The sequence below is a fragment of the Capra hircus genome, chromosome 27 (assembly GCF_001704415.2).
Source record: "Capra hircus breed San Clemente chromosome 27, ASM170441v1, whole genome shotgun sequence".
Taxonomy (NCBI): domain Eukaryota; kingdom Metazoa; phylum Chordata; class Mammalia; order Artiodactyla; family Bovidae; genus Capra; species Capra hircus.
Window position 1 is genome coordinate 19,275,399 of NC_030834.1, and position 24,255 is coordinate 19,299,653.

General features: G+C 41.5%; 1 protein-coding gene across 1 annotated transcript; it reads right to left on the reverse strand.

Annotated features, from left to right (window-relative positions):
• On the reverse strand, nt 2,005–24,255 carry DCTN6 (dynactin subunit 6). The gene is made up of 7 exons (XM_005698799.3): nt 24,046–24,255; nt 19,079–19,143; nt 9,048–9,153; nt 7,613–7,701; nt 6,281–6,328; nt 4,630–4,772; nt 2,005–3,071 (listed from the first exon to the last, which is right to left on the reverse strand). The coding sequence occupies exons 1-7, from the start codon at nt 24,066–24,068 to the stop codon at nt 2,973–2,975; spliced, it is 573 nt and encodes a 190-aa protein (XP_005698856.1). The 5' UTR covers nt 24,069–24,255; the 3' UTR covers nt 2,005–2,972.

Below are 24,255 nucleotides of genomic sequence, written 5' to 3' on the forward strand. Positions count from 1 at the left end.
GGCCCCTAAGAGATGCTGACGGCGCACTAGGAGGATCCCAGGTGGAAACGATGTGTGTTTGTGTATGCTGGCAGTTTTAGAAGATGAATATCGATTCTTGGATGTTCCAAGAACATCAGTTCTTGGCTCCTTCAAAAGGTGGAGCCTAATGACCCCCCTTGAGTGTGAGATGGACTTAGTGACCTGCTTCTAACAGATAAAATGAAGTGTGAGTGGTGGTGTGTAATGTTGGAGACCAGGTCTTTCCTTGCTTGCATCTGGAGGAAGCTGAAGGAAGCCAGCTGCCCCATCCTGAGGACAACTCAGCTGCCGTGTGAGAGACTCACGTGTGCGGCACTGAGGGCCCCTGCCACCCGCCACGCGAGACGGCTTTCTTGGAGGTGGACGCCCCTTTCCCTGCCCCCAGCCCGTTGAGCTTTCATTTGACTGCAGTTTCTGGCTTGAGGGAAATCTCATGAGGGGCACTGAGCCAGGACCACCAGCAGAGCCACTCCTAGGTTTGATCTGAAGAAACCGCATGTTCATTGTTCTAAGCTGCTGTATTTTAGGGTAATTTTCTACACTGTATAGATAACTACTACGGCGTGTGTTAAAGGATGAAGTGGAGAAGACAGCAGGGTACGATACCCTTTTTGGACCTGACGCTTCACCTGGTAAAAACCCATCATCTTGGCCCTAGAGCTGTTACAAATTGCCGTGATAAAATGGCTTCTTTCTCCTCCCTGATTAGGTGCTTCTTTTTCAGTCACCAGTATGTCAGGGTCTGTCCTACTACTTAGCATAATCACCTAGAACATTCGTGCTGAGGTTTGAGTGCTGACTGCAATCTCAGTGAGGCAGAGACTGTTTACTAGAAGAAGGCTGGGAGCCTGGCTGTGGAGAAGCCCCAAAGAGCAAGAACTGCAAAAAAACTGTCTTTGATTCTTTGTCCTGAAGGGGGATCAACTATTTCATTAAAATATTCAAAACTCATCGGCTAAACTGACAGACATGGAGGCTGAACTGCACAAACGGAGTTCACATGACACTGATGTATAAATCAAAAAGTCTCTCTAAATTCTGTGAGCAGAACGGTATTCTGATGCTCGCAGACAGAGGCCCCCCTTTGCTCAGCACACCGCCTTAGAGGCTGCATCAGCAATCAGATTACGCTTGCAATTGGAGGCCAAAGTGACGAGTCCCGAGGTATGTTCTTCCCAAGCCGTGTGACCTGAGCCAGAGAACACTCTGCTCACTGAACAGCTCACGTCTCTTGGATTCAGCGCCTCCCCTCCACGGGTTAACGCTGTGTTCACGCTGTCACACTTTCTCTCTCTGTATTCCTGGTAAACCGACATTTTCTGTTAACATTTTCTTTCCTCAAATGAGTTAATGGCAATTAAAAGCCACAGTGTACCTGATAAACACTGAGGCTCTTCGCACATGATGATTCAATAGTTTGACTCTCTGGGGCTATCTTATTACCAAGTCCTCGGGAGGGATGCCGCTGCTGTCTTCACATACTCCTTGCGTAGTTTGGGGCACAGGGCAGTTATGAGCACATCAGAGCTTATCCAGATATAATATTCAGAACTGGCACAGCATTTCAAGGGTAGTTTTGTAATTTCTACTCTTTTATGTAGAAACTTTTGTGATCAACAATATCCTACGGTGATCACTAGGGGTTGAAAAATGAACACACAGAAGTTACAAAAAACAGGATATTTATGGGATGTTCTTCTCTTCTCAAACCACTACGTGTAGCAGTATACTTTTCTAACTTGAGTCATGAATATTCTTATCAAAATAAAGTCATTCACATTTGGAACAAAGGCTAATTTGTACCAGTCAGTTTTGGAAATTCAAAAATAGTTTTTTACTATCCACTATTAAAAATTAATCTTATGATAACTTATAATGGATAAGAATATGAAAAAGAATACACATATATGTATAATGGAATCATTCTGCTGTGCATGGGAAACTAATACAACATACTCAACTGTATTTCAATTTTAAAAAATGTTCCAAGAGAAAATATTTTAGCATTTAATGTCTTAGTATTAATCAACATCTACTAATTCAAAAGTTACTATGTTCCATTAATGCGCGCACTTGAATTATTTAAAAAACTTGGAATTACAATAAAATGCTCAATATTTTGCCTATTATATAATCAGGTAAACAGAATCAGGCCAAGGTTGATAATTATTGATTAGTAATATGCCAAGCTAATTTCATATATTTATAGATATATCAAAATCTCTTCTAGTTTCATTGTCCTCAGAAACTTAAGAATACCACTTAATGGTCATTTACTTGTCATTTTCATTAGACATCATTCTTTATTACTTCATAGTCTACTGAATACATCTTTCCCTGATTACTTTTGTTTTACTAAAAAGAAAAAAAAATATTTTTCTTGGGAACATAATGAAATCTAAATTAATTCAACAGCTGCTGAAATTTCACCTGAAATTTTAGACAGCCACAAATTCACAAAAGGAAAAGGTAAACACATTAGCTTTTATATTTAACTAGTATACAATAAAAATTAAAAGAGCTATTTTGGGAAAGTTGATGCAAGTAGAAAAACTGATTAAAGTCCTGTCATCAACATTTTTATTTAGTTTAGTATTTGTTAGAATATAAATACATAACAATATGTTCTTTCTTATCATGGGTAGTCTTTTACATAACTAAAATTCATGGCCAACATGTTATATAACACACAACATAGAGCAAAAAAATCTGTAAATTATCAGAATGGGACAGGGACATCAGAAAATAATATTTTATATAAATTATAGAGGACAGTTACAATGAAAATCCATTACTTTCTTCTCTAATTCAATTTTACAAGATAAAGTCAACAGGTGTTTTGTGGACTGTTACGAATGCACGAACATGTGGCTCTTTCAAAAGACACCAGTCAAAGAAAAAAAAAAGACATCGCTCAAACGCAAATATTATCTTGATGTCATCTACTGGTCTTAGTTCTTAACTGGAGTTGAGCTTCCTTTCATGGTCTTCTTTAGGTGATGGTAGTTTGGCAAGATTTTCATCAGGAAATCCAGCTGTAGTGTCTGGGGCTAAAAAGATAAGAGAATTAAGACCTGGCTAGCAGAAAGCAAAGTTAAGAGCATCAAGTAGAAATGATTATCACTATGTCATGGAATTACAGGTGATTTTCACTGATCTCTTTTTTTGGACGGAGGCATGCTGACTCTTAGTTCCCTGACTAGGGATTTGAACCTGTGCCCCCTGCACTGGATCCCATTCACTGACTTAATTTTGCTCCCCTGCTTTTTCAATTTACAGTGAACATACATTGAGTTTGGTAATAAGAAAAAGCCAAAAACATTTGCATGTAAAAATGTATGTTTATCAGTTTTCAACCTTGCTTTTTGTAGATTTCATCTTGGCCTCTAAGAAGTGAAAGAGTTTCCATTATAGTAGACAATATGAGTACACTGCTTTGTGCATGACAGAGCCCACAGGTATGATACGCATCTGATCTTCACTCTTCATATCACAGCCTTACTCACACTTGGCCTCACTGTAAAATTCACCTGGGGTACTTTGCCCTGACCACTTTGTTTCAAAATGTCTGGGGATCATTTGTAATAAGGACCTCTATGTGATCCTTATAATTGGTAAAACATGGAAAACAGTGTTGCATACATACCATTACGTATTAAACTTCAGATATTCTTGCTCACTTAATTCTAATCTCCCTTAACCCAACTCCAGCTTCATCTTTCCCTCTTCAATCATTTTGCTGTTATGCAGAAAGATAGTAAAAAAATACTAGATTTGTTCTTATTTCTTTTTTGGTCCAAAGAATAGTAATACTTGCTTATAATAATAAAAGCCAAAGATGACAGAATTAGAATAACCCAGAAAGAACTGGCATTTTAATCTCTGATAAAATATGGCTAAGAATCAAAAGTGCTAAATGTCTTGCAAACATTTTCTTTGGGAGAGGGGAAGGAGGCTGCATAACTAAGGAAATATACTGAGTGTGCCAAGCAGTAAGGTTAAAATGTCAATCAGAATGCCTTCTATCCAAAGGAAGCCCCAAATGCTCTATCAATATTTATCTCCTACTCTAACATGAAACTCCAAATGCATACTTGCCATTATTCTTGGTTATTAGGAGGGGACAATTCCTCATACGCCAGGAAAATATCTAAATATACTTGCATATTCACAAGCTGCATTTATTTTCAGGCCAATTATGTCAGTAAAGTGATAGGTGGCCCCAAGTTGGGTGTATAGTAATGTGGCAGGTTCATTTCTTACCCTTGAAGGCTGGTATTTTAGGAGCAAATCAGTATAGTTCGTAAGGCTTGGAGATGCACCTTCAGTGAAAACACGTAAGACTAGGAGAAACATCCCTGGATGTTCTCTTCCCACAGCCAAAGTGTCACTGTCATCTTTGGACGTATTTCTGATATTAACTTAAGGACTCAAGTATCTGCTGAGTCAACGAATAAATTGCAGTTTTAGGAATGTTCCTCTGATGCTTTATTTTAATCACTTGTTTTTAAAATAACAGACTCGCTGCCCCATTAAAACATTTATGTAGTATTTTGGGAAAATTAGCAGCCCTAGAAAGGACGCTACCGACTAGAGAGGTTCTAGTACCTGAGGCCGTTCAGTCTGCACCCGACGAAGGCAGTCTCCGCCATAGATCACTGTGTTCTCAGGGATGACTTCAAACGTGTTCAGGTTGCAACAGGCCCCGATGATACAACCACTTGTCAGTATTACGTTCCTGCCTACATACGCTGCAGGAAAGACACACAGAGAATGGACTACGTAAGACAGCAACTAGAACACTGTTTCCTTCCTAAGATGATGCAAGCATAAAAATACAAACTGTCCTTAAGAAACATAGTAAAAGTGCTTCAGTCCAGAGTCTGTACAGCAGAGAGGCACGAACCAGGCTAGTATTAAGTGGATCCAAAACAGAGCTCTGCTGTGATCTGTGTGACCTGTAAACACTCTCAGCGAGTTTATCTCTCAAATGGAGCCCATCCTACTTCACAATGTGCTATAAGGAATAAATGAGATAATAAATGTCAAGTGTCAAGCACAGGTCTGACACACGGTAAGTACAGAATAAACAGAAAATGACAGTGATACTCATCATCATCATCATAACTGGTAATCCAAATTAAATAAAAACTATTAAGTAGGTTAACAAAAAGTCTAATTAGTTTTAAAAAGCTCTTATTTCATGCCATCCAAGACTAAGAAAAGAAAGGCACTATTCTAAAGAGGTCTTGGCCAGTGCAAGTTCATTGTATGAAGCAGGGCACTCAAAGCCGGTAGGGAGAGGGTGGGGGGTTCAGAATGGGGGGACACATGGGCACCCATGGCTGATTCATGGCGATGTATGGCAAAAAGCACCACAATGTTGTAAAGTAATTATCCTCTAATTAAAATGAATTAATTAAAAAAAAAAAAGAGGTCTTGGGCTTCCCTGGTGGCTCAGTGGTAAAGAATCCACCTGCCAATATAGGAGACATGAGTTCCGTCCCTAATCTGGGAAGATCCCACACGCTGCAAAACAGCTAAGCCCATGCTCCACAACAAGAGCCCAGGGGCTGCAACTGCTGAGACCACGCGCCCTAGAGCCTGTGCCCCAACAAGAGAAGTCACTGCAATGAGAAGCCCTTGAAGCAACAAAGACCCAGCACAGTCAAAAATAAATAAAAATTTTAAAAATGAATAAAATGACTGTATTTGTCCTCTTAAATAGATAACATTATTTAGAAAAATAGACAAGTCTTATCATTCCGGCTCTTTCCGGACAAGCTCTTGGAGTCACTTCCCAGCAGTGGTGGCAACTCAGGAGACCCCTTGCCTAGCCCCTCCTATGAAAAGTAGCTTACATTTGTTTCTAATGGGCTAGGGGAAAGCAGTCCTGAAATTAAAGAAAGTAAACTAGGAGAGAAACTGGGTTTTTTTCCTTTAATTCAACAACATGAATCAACTAAATTACCATTGACACTAGCTTTTAGTAGAAATCTTTTTCAAATCTTTCACCTGAAAGTTTAACTCAATCCTGATTTAAACATACACAGCTAGAATTTAATTTAGTGGATGATTAGATTAGGTTCCTTAAAGGTGAAGAATTCGTCTCTTGGCTATGCTAGCCTGCTTCCAACCATGCCTGCAGTCCTTCCAAGCACGTGGCTTCGTCGAGGTTTGCACTTAGGCTGTTTTCCAGAACACCACAGACAGAAAGGAGGTGATCAGTTCTCACGATACAGTTTCAAATGTAGCTTACCTTTTGACTCGATAACATTATTATCGCCTATTTTCATGGCTTGGCAATCTGTAAGCCAGAGTTAAGTACACATTGTGAACATGCTCATCTTTTTCTTTCTGATTCACTCTCCTTGTCCTGCAGTGGGGTGGACAGAGGTCTGAGAGGGCCCCACCGGCCGGGCTGACCAGAACTCCCTGCCCAGGGCAGTAGGAAAGTAAAGTTTAATTCTTTAAACAGAAATATCTCTAAGTACAAATAAACGCCTTCTGTATTTTTAAAGAAATGAGCACCTTGTACCCCAATTTTATGAGTATTTTCATAATTGTTTTAAGAAACATATTTTCATAATTGTTTAAGAAAATTAAAACTAACACCCAATCACGTAAGGGTAGCACTGTTAACAGCTTGACATTATCTTTATGTAGATATATCATTCCCTGTATATAACTGGAAATCAAACTGTATAAAATAAAACTCTATAACCTTTCGTAGCTTACTTTATTCAGTTCACCTACCTTTGCAAGCCTTATTCCATACCATCAGAATCTTTAAAAACATAATTTTAAGTGACTCCTTAATGGTTCTAATGGTCTATCTTATAATTGACACTTAATTCACTTAAATATTTTGCTATTGTTAATCCTTTAGCTTTTTCCTTGAAGTACTAATAGTTTCTCTTATAAAATAACGTTTCATTCACAGTATGAAAAGATTTTACTCACATTATGAAAAGATTTTACTCTTTTTAGAGCATGAAATCAGCAAAGGCACTGGTAACACTCAGGAGAAAAACATCAAAGAATGAAATATTTCCAGCCCATCCACCATTTCCTTGTATCAGACAGGAACACACTGTCAACCTTTTAAAACTATACAGAAATCACAAATGGACAGAGCTGTGGTTCTTAAATCAGGAGTGAAGCCAAGATTACTCTGCTCCACGTCCACTGCCGCTCAGCCACCACCTGCTGACAACGGGTAACACGAGCAGATGGCTCCTACAGGCAGTGCGTGAGCATGTGTGCACACTGAAAACAGCGGACTTCCTTCACTCTCTGAAGGTACTCAGTCAAAGAGAGGGGAGAATTTGTTTTGATATACTACAAATAAGTCTTTTCAAGAGACAGATGGCCTAGTCCTAAAAATATAATTCATACATTTATTTATATATATACATAATACATGTCACATATATAATTAAATGATCTATTATATATAAAGTATGTGTGTGTGTGTACACATACATATACATAAAGTATTTGATAGATAAATTATGACAATTTCTACAGAGGAGATTGGGTACTGAAAGACAGTTGGGAATGATTTCTCTTAAATTATTGCAAAGGATACAACAGCCAACTTCAAACACATTATTGGTGCCAATGATCATAGGTTTGGGTTCTGGATCTTCTGCATCAGGAGTGATATTATCAGGGTGACTATAAAAAGAAGAGAGAAATGATCAAAAAGTCAATAATGCAATAAGCAATTCCCCTGTTGCAGAATTTGGGTTCATTCTCTCAACTGCACCTCTATCAAGCTTGATGTATGTAATGACGTGAGATAATTTCTTAATCCAAGTGAACTGTTTATCCTCTGTGCTGGGGAAGACTCGATTCTGAATTGAAGCAGAACTACTGAAATGCAAGGAAATCACAGGCGTGTATAGAAGGCCAGCCTCCCTTTGTCTATTTTCTAAACTCAAAGCCCAGGGGACCTTTCCCAGGACAAGGCAGAAAAGAAGCTGGCTGGGACTTTCAGCTTGTTAAATTGGAATCAAAATCATGCCTAACTTGAAAATTTTCCATTCCTAATAACCATTCAAGACTGTGAAATGTAAACAGATATTCATGTAAAAATAATCATGTTATGCTGTTACGTGGTTAGCTGAAACATTTGTAACAAAAAAAATGTTTGCAGTCTAAGAGAAGGAAGCCATTTAAAAATGGTGCTTTATCTCTGACAGCTGAGTTACTGCAGAATATAGCTGTTGTTAACTGACTGACAGTAAAGGTGCCAAAATGCATTTTAAAAAGAAACTGCTTAATATAGTAAGAAACTTCCAAAGCCTAAGTAAGCATTAAGACAAATCAATCTCTTTATCACAGTTAAATATTTTCCCAAGGTCTTTACTACAAATTCCATACACTGTTGCTATAAATTAGGTATAAGCTTGAATTTCCTGCCAAAATTTTATCTAGCTTTACAGATGCTTGTAAAAATTTCATAGGTATTACAGTCTAGTTCACTAAGATTATACATGTTCTAATAGCTTATAATTTTTTTTAATCTTTAAAGTTGAGAAATTGCCTCTAGGACCTCCGGTTTTTCAAATATAATTCTGAGTGTTATCCCCATAAGGCACACAAAAATATACATCAGACTGAAGTTCACGTGTCCTGGTATGAGTAATAACGCAGTCAGAATCAAGCCATCCTGTCAGAAGACAATTCGAGGCTGGGAGCACAGCACAGGGCCACTGGGGGTGTCCTCAGGAGACGCCTCCTTAAGGGACAGAAGAGGCTGGCACATGGAAGGGACCCAGAGTCAGAGATTCTAGTCATCCACCTATGAGCTGCTTCACCCTGGACACTCTCTACCCCTCTGGTCTGTAGCATCCTCACTTACTAACTACCTGTGTTGAAAAAGATCCTTAGTGTCTTCCTGGTTCTCAGACAGTGGGCCTTCCAGATGTCAGCTGTGGAAGGTCCCTAGAGATGGCTGACATGAACGGAGACTCTCTCTGCGGCAGCTCGCTCAGAGCAGGTGTAAGGGTGCTACTCACGCATTTATGATGAGCGCCTGTTCCTCTATTAGGTTGCCTTCGCCGATCACTATTGGACCGGCTTCTGCGATGATTCGTGCTTTAGGGTGGATCACTGTCCTGGGTCCTGTTAAACGGATGGAAAAGAAATTACTTGTGGAAGCCGAGCTTGCAAGGAGGCTCTTGGGAGGAACGTTTCCTAAAGCAGGTACCAGGTACCCCACGGGGCACGTTACAAAGGTTATCACTGTAATTTGGGCCAAATCTCCAGCCCAGCAGAGGGAAGACAGCACAGGGCTTTGGAGCTGGACAGTCGGGCTCACCCTCTGTTGTGAAGTCTCTGTAATCTCAGTGGTGAAATGGGGGTGGTGATAATACCAGTCCTGCAGGGTTGTTGTAAGAATTAGATGAAACACTGTTTGTAGGCAATGATTTTTTGGCACAGAGTTGGCAATAAAAATTAATTCCTTTTCTTCTCTTCCCTCCTAAAGGTGAGGCTCTCGTTGCTTACAACACTGGTACTTGCTTATGCTGGAACCACATAACACTTTCTCATGCTGGTGTATTACAGGATTAGTCCTTTTATTGAGGGAACATGATGAAATACGGGTGGAATGAGAGAAAGCATGGAGACTCACCTGACCTTTGTTATTCTGTTACTATCCTTATTATAAGCCTACTCAGTGGAAGAAGGCAGAGCCCTTGATGTCTGGTCGAGGATATGATTTTAACCAGTTGAAAAGGATAAGGGAGGCAGAGGAAGGAGCCAAGCATGGTTACTGGACTCTGGCAGTGGGAGAGCTGAGGCAGTGACTCCAGCCTCACACTGAGGGGCAGGAAGGCCCCTCATCGCATCCCTTCACCACGGGGTGGAGGAGGCCCTGCACGGCCTAAACAAGGCCGTCGGTTCCGGACTGTACCATTCCCTTCCTCCACTCGACTGACCCAAAGGCCTAGCATTTGGCTGACAGTGAAGCCACTGATGAGAAAACATCACCTCACTGCAGGCACTCCCTCCCAACCTGCCCCACCAACCCAGATCAAGGCCATCCTTATCTGTAGACAACGGGACAGGAAGTTTTTGCTTTGCACAGGACGCAGCTGACTCCGACAGCAGGAGTGGGCAGAAGCAGTGACACGAGGTAGGGAGGGAGGCAGGAAGACGACGCTGCCCGTCAAACTCAGCGCTCAACTGCTTCAGTCAACCGTACTAATCAACTCAGTTTACTCACCAATCACCATCTGCTGGTGACATGCAAGACGCAGGGCTGCGTGTTACAGGGAAACAAAAAGGAATGGGTGCTATTTTTGCCCTCTGGAGCTTTGTCTTGAAAATCAGGAAGACTTAACAGGCTCACTCAAAAATGTATTAAAATAAATAAGGAGGTGTTCCTGGTGCCCAGAGAATTGGAAAGAATCTCAGGACAGCTTATTTTTTTCCCTAACAATGAAGAGCTGGGGACTGATACAGAGGGTGGGGCCCAACATGGGGTGCGGGGTCAGGGGACACACAGAGGGTGGCTTTGTTATTCGTGTCACTTCTGGCTCCCTAAAGTAAAACTTTCCTGGCAAATGCTCCTGCTTAGGCTAGGAGATTTCAGAATAGAAGATGGGGGTCACTCAGATCCCTGGGAAACTTCTCAAGGTGGCCATGACTGTGACCACGGGTGCCTTTTTCCTTTGGTTAAAAAATATACACACAAATTATAAACATACACACACACACACAATAATATAACATACATATAATCATAAACGCACACACACACACATAATTCTAAACATACACAGACATACACATAATAATATAACATACATATAATCATAAACGCACACACACATACACATAATTCTAAACATACACAGACATACACATAATATAACATACATAAATCATAAACGCACACACACATACACATAATTCTAAACATACACAGACATACACATAATAATATAACATACATATAATCATAAACGCACACAGACATACACATAATTCTAAACATACACAGACATACACATAATTCTAAACATACACACATACACATAATTCTAAACACACACAGACATACACATAATTCTAAACATACACACATACACATAATTCTAAACATACAGACATACACATAATTCTAAACATACACACATACATATAATTCTAAACATACACAGACATACACATAATTCTAAACATACACAGACATACACATAATTCTAAACATACACACACACACATACTTATAAATATACACACACATACACATAATTATAAACACACACACACATACACGTAATTATAAATATATACACAAACACATACACATAATTATAAACACACACACACATAATTATAAATATACACACATACACATAATTATAAATATACACACAAACACATACACATAATTATGAACACGCATACACATAATTATAAATATACACACACATACACATAATTATAAACACACACACATATACATAATTATAAATATATACACAAACACATACACATAATTATAAACATATACACACATAATTATAAATATATACACATACACATAAACATACACATATACATACACATAAAAGGAATACCTGCTCACCCCCCCAAAATCAAAGTCAAAAGTGAAAGATCCTCTCTCCTCCTGCTGATCTCATTCCCTGGAGGTAACTATTCTTAAAAGTTTGGCGTATTACTCCAGATTTAACTACTAGTGTATATTTAAAATCTGTAAGTATGACTGTATGTAAAATCTATTTCACTAGAAAGTCAGAAGATAAGCCCAGCTTGAAGGAGAAGAGTCTGAATCTCACACTAAAATATGAATTTCAAAATCTAAGGACGGCACTCATTCTGCAACTTGCCTTTCCACCTAAAAAGTGATGGTGATTTTTTTCCACATAAACTGTTGAATATTATTTCACACTAATATACCATGACTTATGTAACCAACCCCTTAATAACAGGCATTTAGAAGAATTACCGCTTCTGGGGGGAGGTGCTAAAACAATGCTGAAACAAGCACTGGATTCCTCTGAAATGAGGAGTTTCTTATAGGTCCTTCCAGCTGTGTGGAGCAATGCAAAGCTGTGGTTTGCACAATGCCAGATTTACATTTTATGTCAAGATATTCTGTGATAAAGGGACACGATCTTTCTATTTTTGGTTCTTTATAATTAAAGCCCCAGCCAGCAACCACACCCCTTGTCTAGAAAGGCCAGGCTCTGGCCTTTATCACTTAAAGGCTGTGTGCTTAGCCTCTCAAATGCCTCCGTTTTCTCATCTATAAAAAGATGAAGTCTATGATAGCCTATCTCACCAGGCTGAAGTGTGGATTATATTTGGAAAGGAGAGCATGGGGTCTGGCCCACAGTTCTTCAAAATGGGAGGTTCATCACTGACACTAAGAGCTAAGAACTTTGTCACAGTAAACAAAACAGCTCTTTCTGGTCTGAGAAACAGAAGAAAAGGGACTGCTTTATTCCCCTGATACTCAGGTAACAGGGTGAAACCTCCTTTTAGACAGGGAAGAAATTCTTCACCTTACTGTAAGACAGTGAAACAGATTAATAAAAATGTTCCATACTGGCATTAAAAATCTGACAGGAGGGAGAGGTTGTCCTGGCTGTAACCGAAAGCAGATCCTTTACCGCAGCTAGATTCGTACCCAGGGGCACGAGATATTCTGCTGGTCCTCAGGCTGCAGCTTTTGACAAGCAGTCTTGCAAAAAGCTACGTGAGAAAAGGCTCATAAGACAAAGGTTACACTGGGACCTATGCTTCTTTAAAAGCTCCTCTCAAGTACAGGTTTGAAAACAACTGATATTTTCATTTTTTCCCTTTTAAAAATAATGTTGGCGCTGTGCTAGCCAGGTATTTCATTATTATTATTTCTTATCATTCTTAACAAGAGTGTTAGTAAATAACTGGAAAACTGGTTCTAAGTCTCAGGCCCCTCCCTGGGATAGAAAGCATTACAGGAACCAGTGAGCAGATTCCATGAGACCTGTTTAAGACAACACCTCCACCTGGTGGTCACACTGCCAAACTACAAGTCCTGGAGTTCTGAAGTGACTTGAAAGGTGAAACTGTTGTTCAGTCCCTAAGACGTGTCCAACTCTTAGTGACCCCATGCACTGCAGGATGCCACATTCCTCTGTCCTTCACTATCTTCTGGAGTTTGCTCAAACTTATATCCATTGAGTCGGTGATGCCATCTAACCATCACATCCTCTGCCACTCCCTTATCCTTTTGCCTTCAATCTTTCCCAGCATCACCGTCTTTTCCAACGAGTCAGCTTTTCTCATCAGGTGGTCAAAGTATTAGAGCTTCAGCCTCAGCATCAGTCCTCCAATGAATATTCAGGGTTGATTTCCTTTAGGATTGACAGGTTTGATCTCCTTGCTGTCCAAGGGACTCTCAAGAGTCTTCTCTAGCACCACAGTTCAAAAGCATCATATCTTCAGCACTCAGCCTTATGGTCCAACTCACATCTGTATGCCTACTGGAAAAACCATAGCTTTGACTCTATGGACCTCTGTCAGCAAAGTGATGTCTCTGATTCTTAATACACTGTCTAGGTTTATCATAGCTTTTCTTCCAAGGAGCAAGCGACTTTTAATTTCACGGCTGCAGTCACCGTCTGCACTGATTTTGGAGCCCAAAGAAATAAAATCTGTCATGGCTTCCACTTTCTCCCCTTCTATTTACCATGAAGTGATGGTACCAGATGCCGTGATCTTAGTTTTTCTAATGTTAAGTTTCAAGCCAGCTTTTCCACTCTCCTCTTCCACTCTCAACAACAGGCTCTCTCCTCCTCACTTTCTGCCAATAGAGTGGTATCGTCTACCTCTCTGAGGTTGCTGATATTTCTCCCAGCAAACCTGATTCCAGCTTGTGCTTTATGCAGCCCGGCATTTTGCATGATGTACTCTGCATAGAAGTTAAATAAGCGGGGTGACAATATACAGCCTTGACGCACTCCTTTCCCAATGTGGAGCCAGTCTGTTGTTCCATGTCCGGTTCTAGCTGTTGCTTCCTGACCCACATACAGGTTTCTCAGGAGACACGTAAGGTGATTTGGTCTCCTGTCTCTTTAGAATTTTCCACAGTTTGTTGTGATCCACATGGTCTGAGGCTTTAGCATAGTCAATGAAGCAGAAGTAGATATTTTTCTGAACTCCCTTGCTTTCTCCATGAGCCAACGAATGTTGGCAATGTGATCTATTCCGAGTTGTGAAGAAACAGCAAGGTCATGGGTGACAAACTAAATACCTCCCCTTAAGCTCTTGAAGGGCTTTTTGGGGCAGAGACTAGAGAGGTGAGTTTCTAAACATGAACTGTAGTATACGTGACTGCTAAGACTTAAGTTTGGTGAACTTCTTAAAGGAAACGTCTGACCAGGTGCTTTGTCTCTGCACAGCGCTGGAGGCTGGTCCCAGAAAGCCTGATAGCCCAGCACTAGTGCAAGACGCGGGCAGCAACCGCACGCTGAAATGTGAGCACAGTCTGCTCCACACTGTTCTGCGTGCAAGTGGCACTTTCACCTAGGATGGGTCTGAATTCAAACCAAGTTGAAGAGTCTTGGGGTTAAAATGCTTTAAAAATAAAAATCTGTCACCATGGAAAGTTTTTGTTAAAAGGCTGTCGTGAACTTTCTTGGAGCTCTTTCTGGCAGGGTAGTTTGTGTATTTTCTTACCAAATGTGCTGAAACCCTATTTGGCTTATCTCCTTGTTTGGATAAATGTGTCTAGAGTTGGAGCTGCCTTACTGGCTGATGAATTATTTTTCTAAATGGTTGGCTGGGCTTGACGCAACCTAGCCAGAAAGACATTCCTTGCATCATATTTCCATTCCCTTCAGTTAGTAAAGGGTATTTTTCCTGTCTATCTTTGCCACAGAAAGCAATCTTTGTGGACATTTTCATATGTCAATAAATAGTTCCAAAAGCCACAAGGTCTCTTGAAAATGAAAACAATTCCTTTGACCTATAAGATGAAGTACTTTTAACAACTGTTTATATTCGATGCTTTTTTCTCAAGTCAAAGCCACTGTTTTGCCTTATTGAAAAAGATTTCCATATAATGTTGTACATATGAAACTTACATAATATTATAAACCAATGTGACCTCAATTTTAAAAAATTTCCACAATAAAGGGAAGCTTTTGATCTGTATTAAAAACTCTAATGGAAAGAACAACAACGTGGGACAAAGTGCTTCCATCACAAAGCTGTGTCACTGTAGGCGCTCTGCCTTCACACCAGGAGTCCCCAAGTGTTGCCCTAACCCCAGGAGTCTGCTTCCAAGCGGTAACAGGACTGCAGGACTGTGCACAGACGGACCTTTCTAAGATGGGTTCCAGCTTTTAAAACAATTTTCAGAAAATAATGCAAAACCCATGCATCAAGGCAGTCTAATTAAAAGCAGACTTAAAAAAGGAAAAGCAGGCTTGATAGTAAATAAGATGAAAGCTTATTTACCCAAATTATAATTAACAGGAGAACTGTTATTTTTCCCAAGGTTTGTTTCCTAACAGACTCTAATGAAAGGGGTCAGGTTCTGTCAGCGCCACAGACATAGGGTTTCTGGTTAAGGACTACACTTCAAAGCTTCAGACTAGTTTCTTTGATAAACCAAATACTTGATTTTCTAGGAAAACAGAAAACTTTAATGTTCTACTAACTGAAACATAGCAAGGCAAAACTGATGAGGGGATGGAAAGTTATGTAAAACATCGTGACATCTCCATATCTATACTGTAACAGGAGAAGACTTACATTAGTTATTCTGATAAATTAAGCAAAAACAAAACCAGCCATAAGCTGAAAAACAATAGCCCATCAACAAGGGAATGGATAAAGAGGATGGGATACATATACGCAATAGAATATTACTCAGCCATCATAACGAATGAAATAACGCCATCTGCAGCAACAGGGATGGACCCAGAGATGATCGTACTATGTGAAGGAAGTCAGAGAGAGACAAATATCACATAATGTGATACGTGGAATCTAAAAAAATGAACCTATTTATGAAACAGAAATGGAGTCACAGATATAGAAAACAAACAGGGTCACCAGGGAGGAAGGGAGGGAGGGATACATTGGGAGATTAGGACTGACATATACACACAACTATACATAAAGATAACTAGTAAGGACCTACTGTATAGCTCAGGTAACTCTACTCAATACTCTGTAATGACCTCTATGGGAGAAGACTTTAAAAAACGGTGGGTATATGTACATGTGTGACTGATTCACTTTGCTGTACAGCAGAAACTAACAACACACACTATAAATCAACTGTACATCAGTAAAATTTTTTAATAAATAAAAAAATAAAAGTTTCCCTAAGAAAATTCCACACCCCTCCCCCAAAAAAAAGAAGGAAAAAGAAAACACGGTAGGGAGAGTGAGTTTTAATCAGGTAACTTGTCTCTGCTCTCTGCTTTAACTGTATTATCTACCAAGAGCTTTTTTTAATCTGAGATATTACATCAGAAAAAGGAATTAACAGTGCAAAAAAATTAGAGATTATTTTACACCAAATACAAAAGTGATAGAAATGACTATCTAAGTATCAGTTCTGGAAAATTTCCATATTTATATATACAATTAAGAATCAGAAACAGGCACAATGAAAATGAGATAAGAAATATGGAGCATGGAACACTGGGTAAACTGTATCACTCTGAATCTTTTCCTTAGTTTTGAAAATTGAGGTGTTTCTGTAAAGTGAGAACATTTTCTGGTTTTAAAAACCTGGGTCAAAAATAAACCCAACACAATATTAACTTAGATCCATTCAATGATGAGATTATAACCACTAGTTTAAAAAAAAAATTATTATCATTTCTTATGCTACAATCCATCACTGAAAATCTGTGTTGAACAATCATTTTATGTTTTAACCACCAGAGCGGTGCATGATCAGCCGGTGATCAGCTTATATGGAAAGCAGATTTAAAGACCACATTTCTTTACATAATTTCAACGCTCAAGGAAGGCAGGAGGATAAGAGGGATGAAGAAGAGGGAAGAGCACCGAGACATGAAAGACAGAGAGCAGGAGAGTGAGCGCTGGTTCCTGAAACCCCAGGCCCCAGTCCTGCGCAGCGGCCCAGCTCTCCTTGGCACGGGATAAAGACTTTACTGCTCTTCTAGGGAAGCTTCTGCAAGGACAGGACCTGTTATTTCAAATCTGAAACACACACACAAACATATATGTATCCTTGTGTGTACACTTATGCCTGTAGAGATATCCGTACCATCTATGTATCTACTTCACAGTAGATACTGAACACATTGTTTAAAGTAGGGAAGAAGTAGAAATGAGAGGGAAATATCATTATTTTAGTCTTAACTTTCCTTCTAATTATAGAATACCCTGCGAATTAACATTAGATGTTATCCCTTGAATCATGATGAAAACCATAAAAATACTAGAATAAAAATGCAGAGGAAATGTGGCTAATTTCTCCTCATAAAAAGTTTGCAAGTGGTTTAAAAGTTAACAAAGTTAATACAGGACTGAAAAGAAACAGTTACCTTCTAAACTTTGAAATTCTGTCAATTTAAAATAATTAATTAGATCCAACCTGGGCAAAGCCCTAATTATGCTCCATAATACTGGCACAACCGTAACTAGTTTTATAAGACATGATCCTGAAGTGGCTGGAGGCTTAGACTTACTGAAATTACAGAAATTTTTTTTTCTTTTGCAGTTACTGTTAGTGTAAGGGAACAAGGCACATTTTCTCTCTGAAAGTGTACTTAAGTTTCCTGAGAGCTCTACTCTGGTAACACCCAGTGGCTAGTAAACATGTGCTCACGTTAATAAAGATACCGGGGCACCATGTCCAGTGAAAACGTATGGAAAAGATCTAGTGGCTAGAATGTGCATTTGGGGGAACTCAATCATGTTCATATACGCAAGCTGTTGTTTAGTCGCTAAGTCGTGTCCAACTCTTTTGCGACCCTACAGACTGCAGCCCACCAGGCTCCTCTGTTCCTGGATTTCCCAGGCAAGAATAAAAACAGGGTTGCCATTTCCTTCTCCAGGGGATCTTCCCCACCCAGGGGTTGAACCCACATCTCCTGCATTGCAGGCAGATTGTTTACCACTGAGCCACCAGGGAAGCCCATGGTCCACATATTAAATTTTTCATTTCATTTAAACACTGGACTTAACCTCTAAAGCAAGGCTACACTGATTTCACAGTGCAGCTAGCCAACATTTACTGAGTGCTTACTACATGTCAGGTATTGGGCCATGACTTTCATAAATATTCTCTTATTTAATCCTTTAAAAAGGTTTGAGGAAGGCACTCTTATTTTGCATGTGACAAAAGCTGCTGCCGCTGAATGTCCATTCTTCCCTTTTTCTATGTAAGAGAATCCAATACGGGGGCTACAATGTGTCCAGTTCAGAATACATCTCCCTGCATTCTCCGCAGTAGCTAGATGTGTCCTTGAGACCAGGCCCAAGGCAGAGAGTGCTGTGGAAGCTTCAGGAAGACCACTTAAGGGGAGCAGACTCCACTGGGAGTGCACGCTTTCGTCTCCACGCCTCTCCTTTCTTACCCAGGACACTCTTGGTGCTCCAGCCATCACGTCCTGGCCTGTGGTATGTGATATGCCTGAGGTGATCCAGCAGACAAAGAGCAAGGATGCTAACCCCAAGTCCATCAGACTCTGTGCTTTACACTCTTATGAGAATGTGAGCTCTGCTATATTCACTGCTGGGTCCAGAGTGCAAGCACAGGTGTGAGCATAGGGCCAGGCACATAGTAGGTACACAGCAGATGTCTCTCAAATAAATCACCTTATTATTCTGCCTTGTTAGTTCATCAGATGGGAGTTTAAACATAGACTCCATCACACTAAATTATTTGAGAAACATTAAACACTTAGAGAAATACATTGCTTTGTCAATAAAATTAGGAGTCAAACATAGAAAATAATACCTAACGAACTGTAAAGCATTGAAATAAACTAAATAACACCAATTCTTGAGAGACAACACTAATAGGATATTCTCTTACCTATGGTGACATCACCTCTGATTTCACTCTCTACACACACAACTGCTCCAGGTGCGATCTTCACACTGCAGGGAGAAAAAAGTGACATGCGTCATGGGTGAGGTTTAAAAATATTGTTATAGGAGCTATCCTGGCACTGCAATGATAGAAAGGTTAAAACAAACTGATGGAAAAATGAAAAGTAAACTGTTAGATGTAATATATTATAAACTTCTCAGGTGATACACCATCCATCAGGCTAAAATCATTTATCATGTGTTCTTAAAATGCTTGAGGGGAAAAAGAGGCATTGGACTCTTTTAATACCAACATTGTTTTTAAATAGCAAAAAGCTCAAAACAACCTAGGTATTCATTAGTAGGGACCTGGTTAATACATTATGGTATAGTATGAACTAATATACAGCATAAAAAAGAAGGAATAATCCCGTGTGTAAAGAGTCGGGATGATCTCCAAGCTACATTGTTAAGTCAAAAAAATCAAAACCAGGGACTAGAATCAGAGGCTCTAGCATACAAGGACAGAGGGGAACATTAGGGTAATTGCTGTGCATCGGTTCTTAGAGAGCAAAGACAGAGGACTTCAAAGGGAAGATTTCTAGAAAAAAAGAAAAAAAAACCTGAAAGATTATGTGATGAGCACTTGGGGAAAAAGTTAGGAGGCATCTGACATTATCTGTTGGAAGATTTGAAAAACATCAGTACATAGAAAAGCAAGAAAATGAAAAATGGAAGTTATTTGGTTAAATTTTAGATGAAGTCAGTTTGAGGTACCCATGGAGAAGACCCAGTATATCTAGATCTGGGCCTATGAGAGAGCGCTAGACCAGAAATACAGCTGAGAGTCATCAGAGCAAACTCTTTAACATGTTTCTCCATCATTCATATTCCAGAATCCACCCAAATATCCCCTAATATAAATGCAGAGTAACACCAAAAATAAATATTTAAAAAAAAATCACCATTTTCATACTGATGTGGAAAACTTAAGAAAGACATGTACGGATTTTTCTTCTATAAATTTAAGATACCAAATCTTCCTATCACAAAGTATTTTTAAAGCTCTAAGTAAAAAGAATATCCATCAGAACTTCCCTGGTGGTCCAGTGGCTAAGAATCTGGCTGCCAATGCAAGGGACATGGGTTCAATTCCTGGTCCAGGAAGATTCCACATAGTTATTGTTCAGTCATTAAGTTGTGTCCAATTCTTTGACCCCATAGACTGCAGCATGCCAGGCTTCCCTGTCCTTCACTATCTCCCATAGTTTGCTCAAACACATATCCACTGAGTCAGTGATGCTATCCAACCATCTCATCCTCTGCTGCCCCCTTCTCTTCTTGTCCTCTTTGCCAATGAGTCAGTTCTTTGCCTCAGGTGGCCAAAATACTGGAGCTTCAGCTTCAGCATCAGTCCTCCAATGAATATTCAGGGTTCCTTTAGGATTGACTGGTTTTTGATCTCCTTGGGGTCCAAGGGACTCTGAAGAGTCTTCTCCAGCACCACAGTTTGAAAACATCAATTCTTTGGTGCTCAGCCTTCCTTATGGTCCAACTCCCACATCCATACATGACTATTGGAAAAAACCGTAGCCTTGGCTATACAGACATTTGTTGACAAAGTGGTATCTCTGCTTTTTAATATGCTGTCTAGGTTTGTCATAGTTTTCCTTCCAAGGAGCAAGCATCTCTGAAATTAAAAGGTTCCATGTGCCATGGGGCAGTTAAGCCTGTGCACCACAACCACCCAGCCTAGAGCCGATGCCCTGCAAGAGAAGCCGCCGCAATGAGAAGCCCGCACATCGCAGCTAGAGAGTAGTCCCCACTCATTGCTACTAAAGAAAGTCCCCACACAGCAATGAAGACCCAGAATAGCCAAAAATAAGTAAGCTTAAAAAAATACACCGATAAAATAAGAGACTTATAATCCTTAGGTCTATCTTTAAGAAATGTCCAGAGGAGACACAGCTACGTCTGTCTCCATCATTTTGACTGACTCTCTACTAGGCACAAATTAATACAATTTAAAAATGATCCATCTGGATTACTACATGTCACTTGCCTGCTGAAATCACAGAAAATATATAACCCTTCTATTGAATAGGAGAAGGAAAAACTTTAGTGACATGGAGTAGAAAACAGAAAATGCTCCAAACCTCTCATTTTCTAGATGAGGAAATTGAAGCCCAGGGCCTTGAAATTTCTTGAACCAAAGTTCATTCCTGGGACATCGCTGTCCTAACATTATCGAAACACAAGTCCATGTGACTCACAGTGAGGCCAAACAATACTAAAACATCAGTTTGGAGCAGAGAAAGGTTTACTCCAGAGCCAGGCAAGGAGGTGGGTGGCTTATGCCTTAAAACCCTCAAACTCCCTGAAAGCCTTTAGCAAAGCCCTTTTCTAGGAACTGGGGTGGGGGCATGGTTAGCTGTTGCAAACATCCTGGTGTCAGATCCTTTGTTCTTGAGGTTAGTTCATGGTCAGGTAACGATGTTCTGTAAATCTCTACCAAACAAATGGTATTCTCTGTTCTGACAAGAAAGGCCCAGGTCCCAAGGCACAAGTGTCACCCTCCAAAGTCCAGGTCCTGGCTAAGAGGAGGCAGATATCCATCAGATATCCATCCGTCCCCAGACCCTGCCTAGCCGTCATTGCTGAGGGAGACAGGCACCCAGGACCCCAGTGACTCTCAGGCTCCTCAAGCCTCCCTTAGGGCAGGGGCTGGGTCCTGCAGACTGCATCCTATGCGGACGCCACTGCCATTACGCTGCAGACACAGGGATGGGGGAGAGGTTCACAGCTGCTCAAGACTTGAGCCTGGCCAGTGGGAGGCCTTGGCCAGGGCTCTGAAGCCCTGAAGGACAAAGCCCCCAACTGTTCCCAGGGTCTGCCTCTTACCCGACTCTCTGCCTGAGGCCTGAAGACCACCACTCTGCTGACTGAGGACCACTAACTGTCTCTCACTGACAGCTGGCGGCTTGTGGGAGGGGCTCACTGCAGCACCCATGGATGGCTGAGCAGGACCGCTAACGGCGCTCACTGACAGCTGATTGCTTATGGCAGGAGTCCAGTAACTGCTACCTGGCTTCCCAGATGGTTTGCTGGTAAACAATCTGCCTGCCAACGCAGGAGATGCAAAAGAAGCAGGTTCAAACCCTGGGTTGAGAAGACCGCCCCCCCCCTTCAAAAAATGGCATGGCAACCCACTCCAGTATTCTTGCCTGAAAAATTTCATAGATAGAGGAGCCTGGCGGGCTACAGTCCATGGGGTCACAAAGAGTTGGGCAACTGTTACCTGGTAAAGGGGCGGGGCTTAAAGGTGTAAAGCAGCAACAGTCCATGCTAAGGTCTGTGCTCAGCCACACTCTAAAACATGAACATCAATCATCCCTTTTTGTTAGCTGGAAGTTTCCTGGAAACAGCCTGTCACTTTGGACAGTTTTCCTGTGTCAGCTGAATGATTTTGCCCTTGAAAATGGTGATAAATCACCATTTATAAACACTTTTTCTCCAATCCTTTTCCCTTCAGGTGGGTTTGTGTGTGTAAAAAAAGCAATCTTATTAAGCTGTGGACAAATAAATTAACCCCTATAAAACAGCTCATTTTACACATGATTTCCGATCCTAGTTTTCCATTCCCTCAGCCTCCCTCTTGCTATGATTTCTTTTTTTAATGAAAAAAGCATTATCTAATATTTAACTTATACTGGGCAAGTGAGAACGGAAGAGACTCAAAAGTGCCGTCTTCAGTTTTATGCCCAAGGAAGACGACCCAGGTTGTGTGCGTCAGTCAGCATATTTCTTTGTGAGACAGGACTAATAAAACTCAGGAGTGAAGGGGCGGAGCCGGGAGCAGGCAGCCGCGGTAAGACTTAGCCGAAGTCCTAACTAATAAAATATCAACAGTACCCCCATTTCCACAGCACACTCCTATATACTGTGCATAATATTCCTAGCATATCTGTTCCTCTTTAGCTTATGCAAAAGATTACAATTACCTGCCTGCTGCTGCTGCTGCTAAGTCGCTTCAGTCGTGTCCGACTCTGTGCGACCCCACAGACAGCAGCCCACCAGGCTCCTCTGTCCCTGGGATTCTCCAGGCAAGAACACTGGAGTGGGTTGCCATTTCCTTCTCCAATGCATGAAAGTGAAAAGCGAAAGTGAAGTCGCTCAGTCGTGCCCGACTCTGCGCGACCCCATGGACTGCAGCCTACCAGGGTCCTCCGTCCATGGGATTTTCCAGGCAAGAGTACTGGAGTGGGGTGCCATTGCCTTCTCCAATTACCTGCCTAAATGGATGAAAAACCTAAATGTTAATTTACGGCCGCCCCCAAAACAAGGCTTGTAGGTGTTCATTTTCTAAAAGAGTCAGCAGAGGGTGCTCAACTTTGCTGCCTTGGGAAACGGTTTAACTGAAGCTTGTCTTGCATCCCAGCTGTCCCTTTCCACCGACAGCGCCCAGCAGCCCCGAGGCCCGTCCCCACGCGTTTACCAAGCAGCTAGCTTTGGCCCAGGCGCAGCCCCACTTTGAGTCCGTTTACACATACACGGGGCGCCCCCGACGGACAGGGAGGGTTTGGGGGACCGCGGGTGATGGGGACACAGGACAGCTACAGGGGTTCAGAGAGCCGCGGAAAAGGGGAGGGTCCCTTCGTGTCCCAGGCGACGGGGACGCCCTGCATCCCCAGCAGGCCCGCCCGAGACAACGCGGGCGCGCGGCAGGGGGCCAGCGAGGCCACGGAGGGACCACGAACCAGGACCTGCCCCCACCCCATTCCGCATCCTTTCCCGTCCCTCGCTACCCCCAGCCCGTCGCCTCCTCCCTCCGCGAACGCCAGGTCTGGGCCTTAGGAACTATCTGGGCGGGGCGCCTGGAATAAGACACCACCCAAGTCCCCACCACTGGCGACCAGGAGCAGATTCCACCCCTGCGGGGAGGACAGGATAGGTTCTCAGACAGCGACCCACCTCTTTTGAGTCTTCTCCGCCATGGTTTCAGCTCCTGTCTAGCTGGGTCGACACAACCGCCTGGGCACAGCGATGATCTCTGCAGGTGATTGTGGAGCCTGGTAGGACGGGGAAGGGGCGGAGCCTTGGCGCTGCTGCCGTGGGCGGGGGCGAGGCCGGCTTGCATTGGAGGTTTCAGTTCTGCGTGAGCCGGCTCCAGCCAGGCGGCGG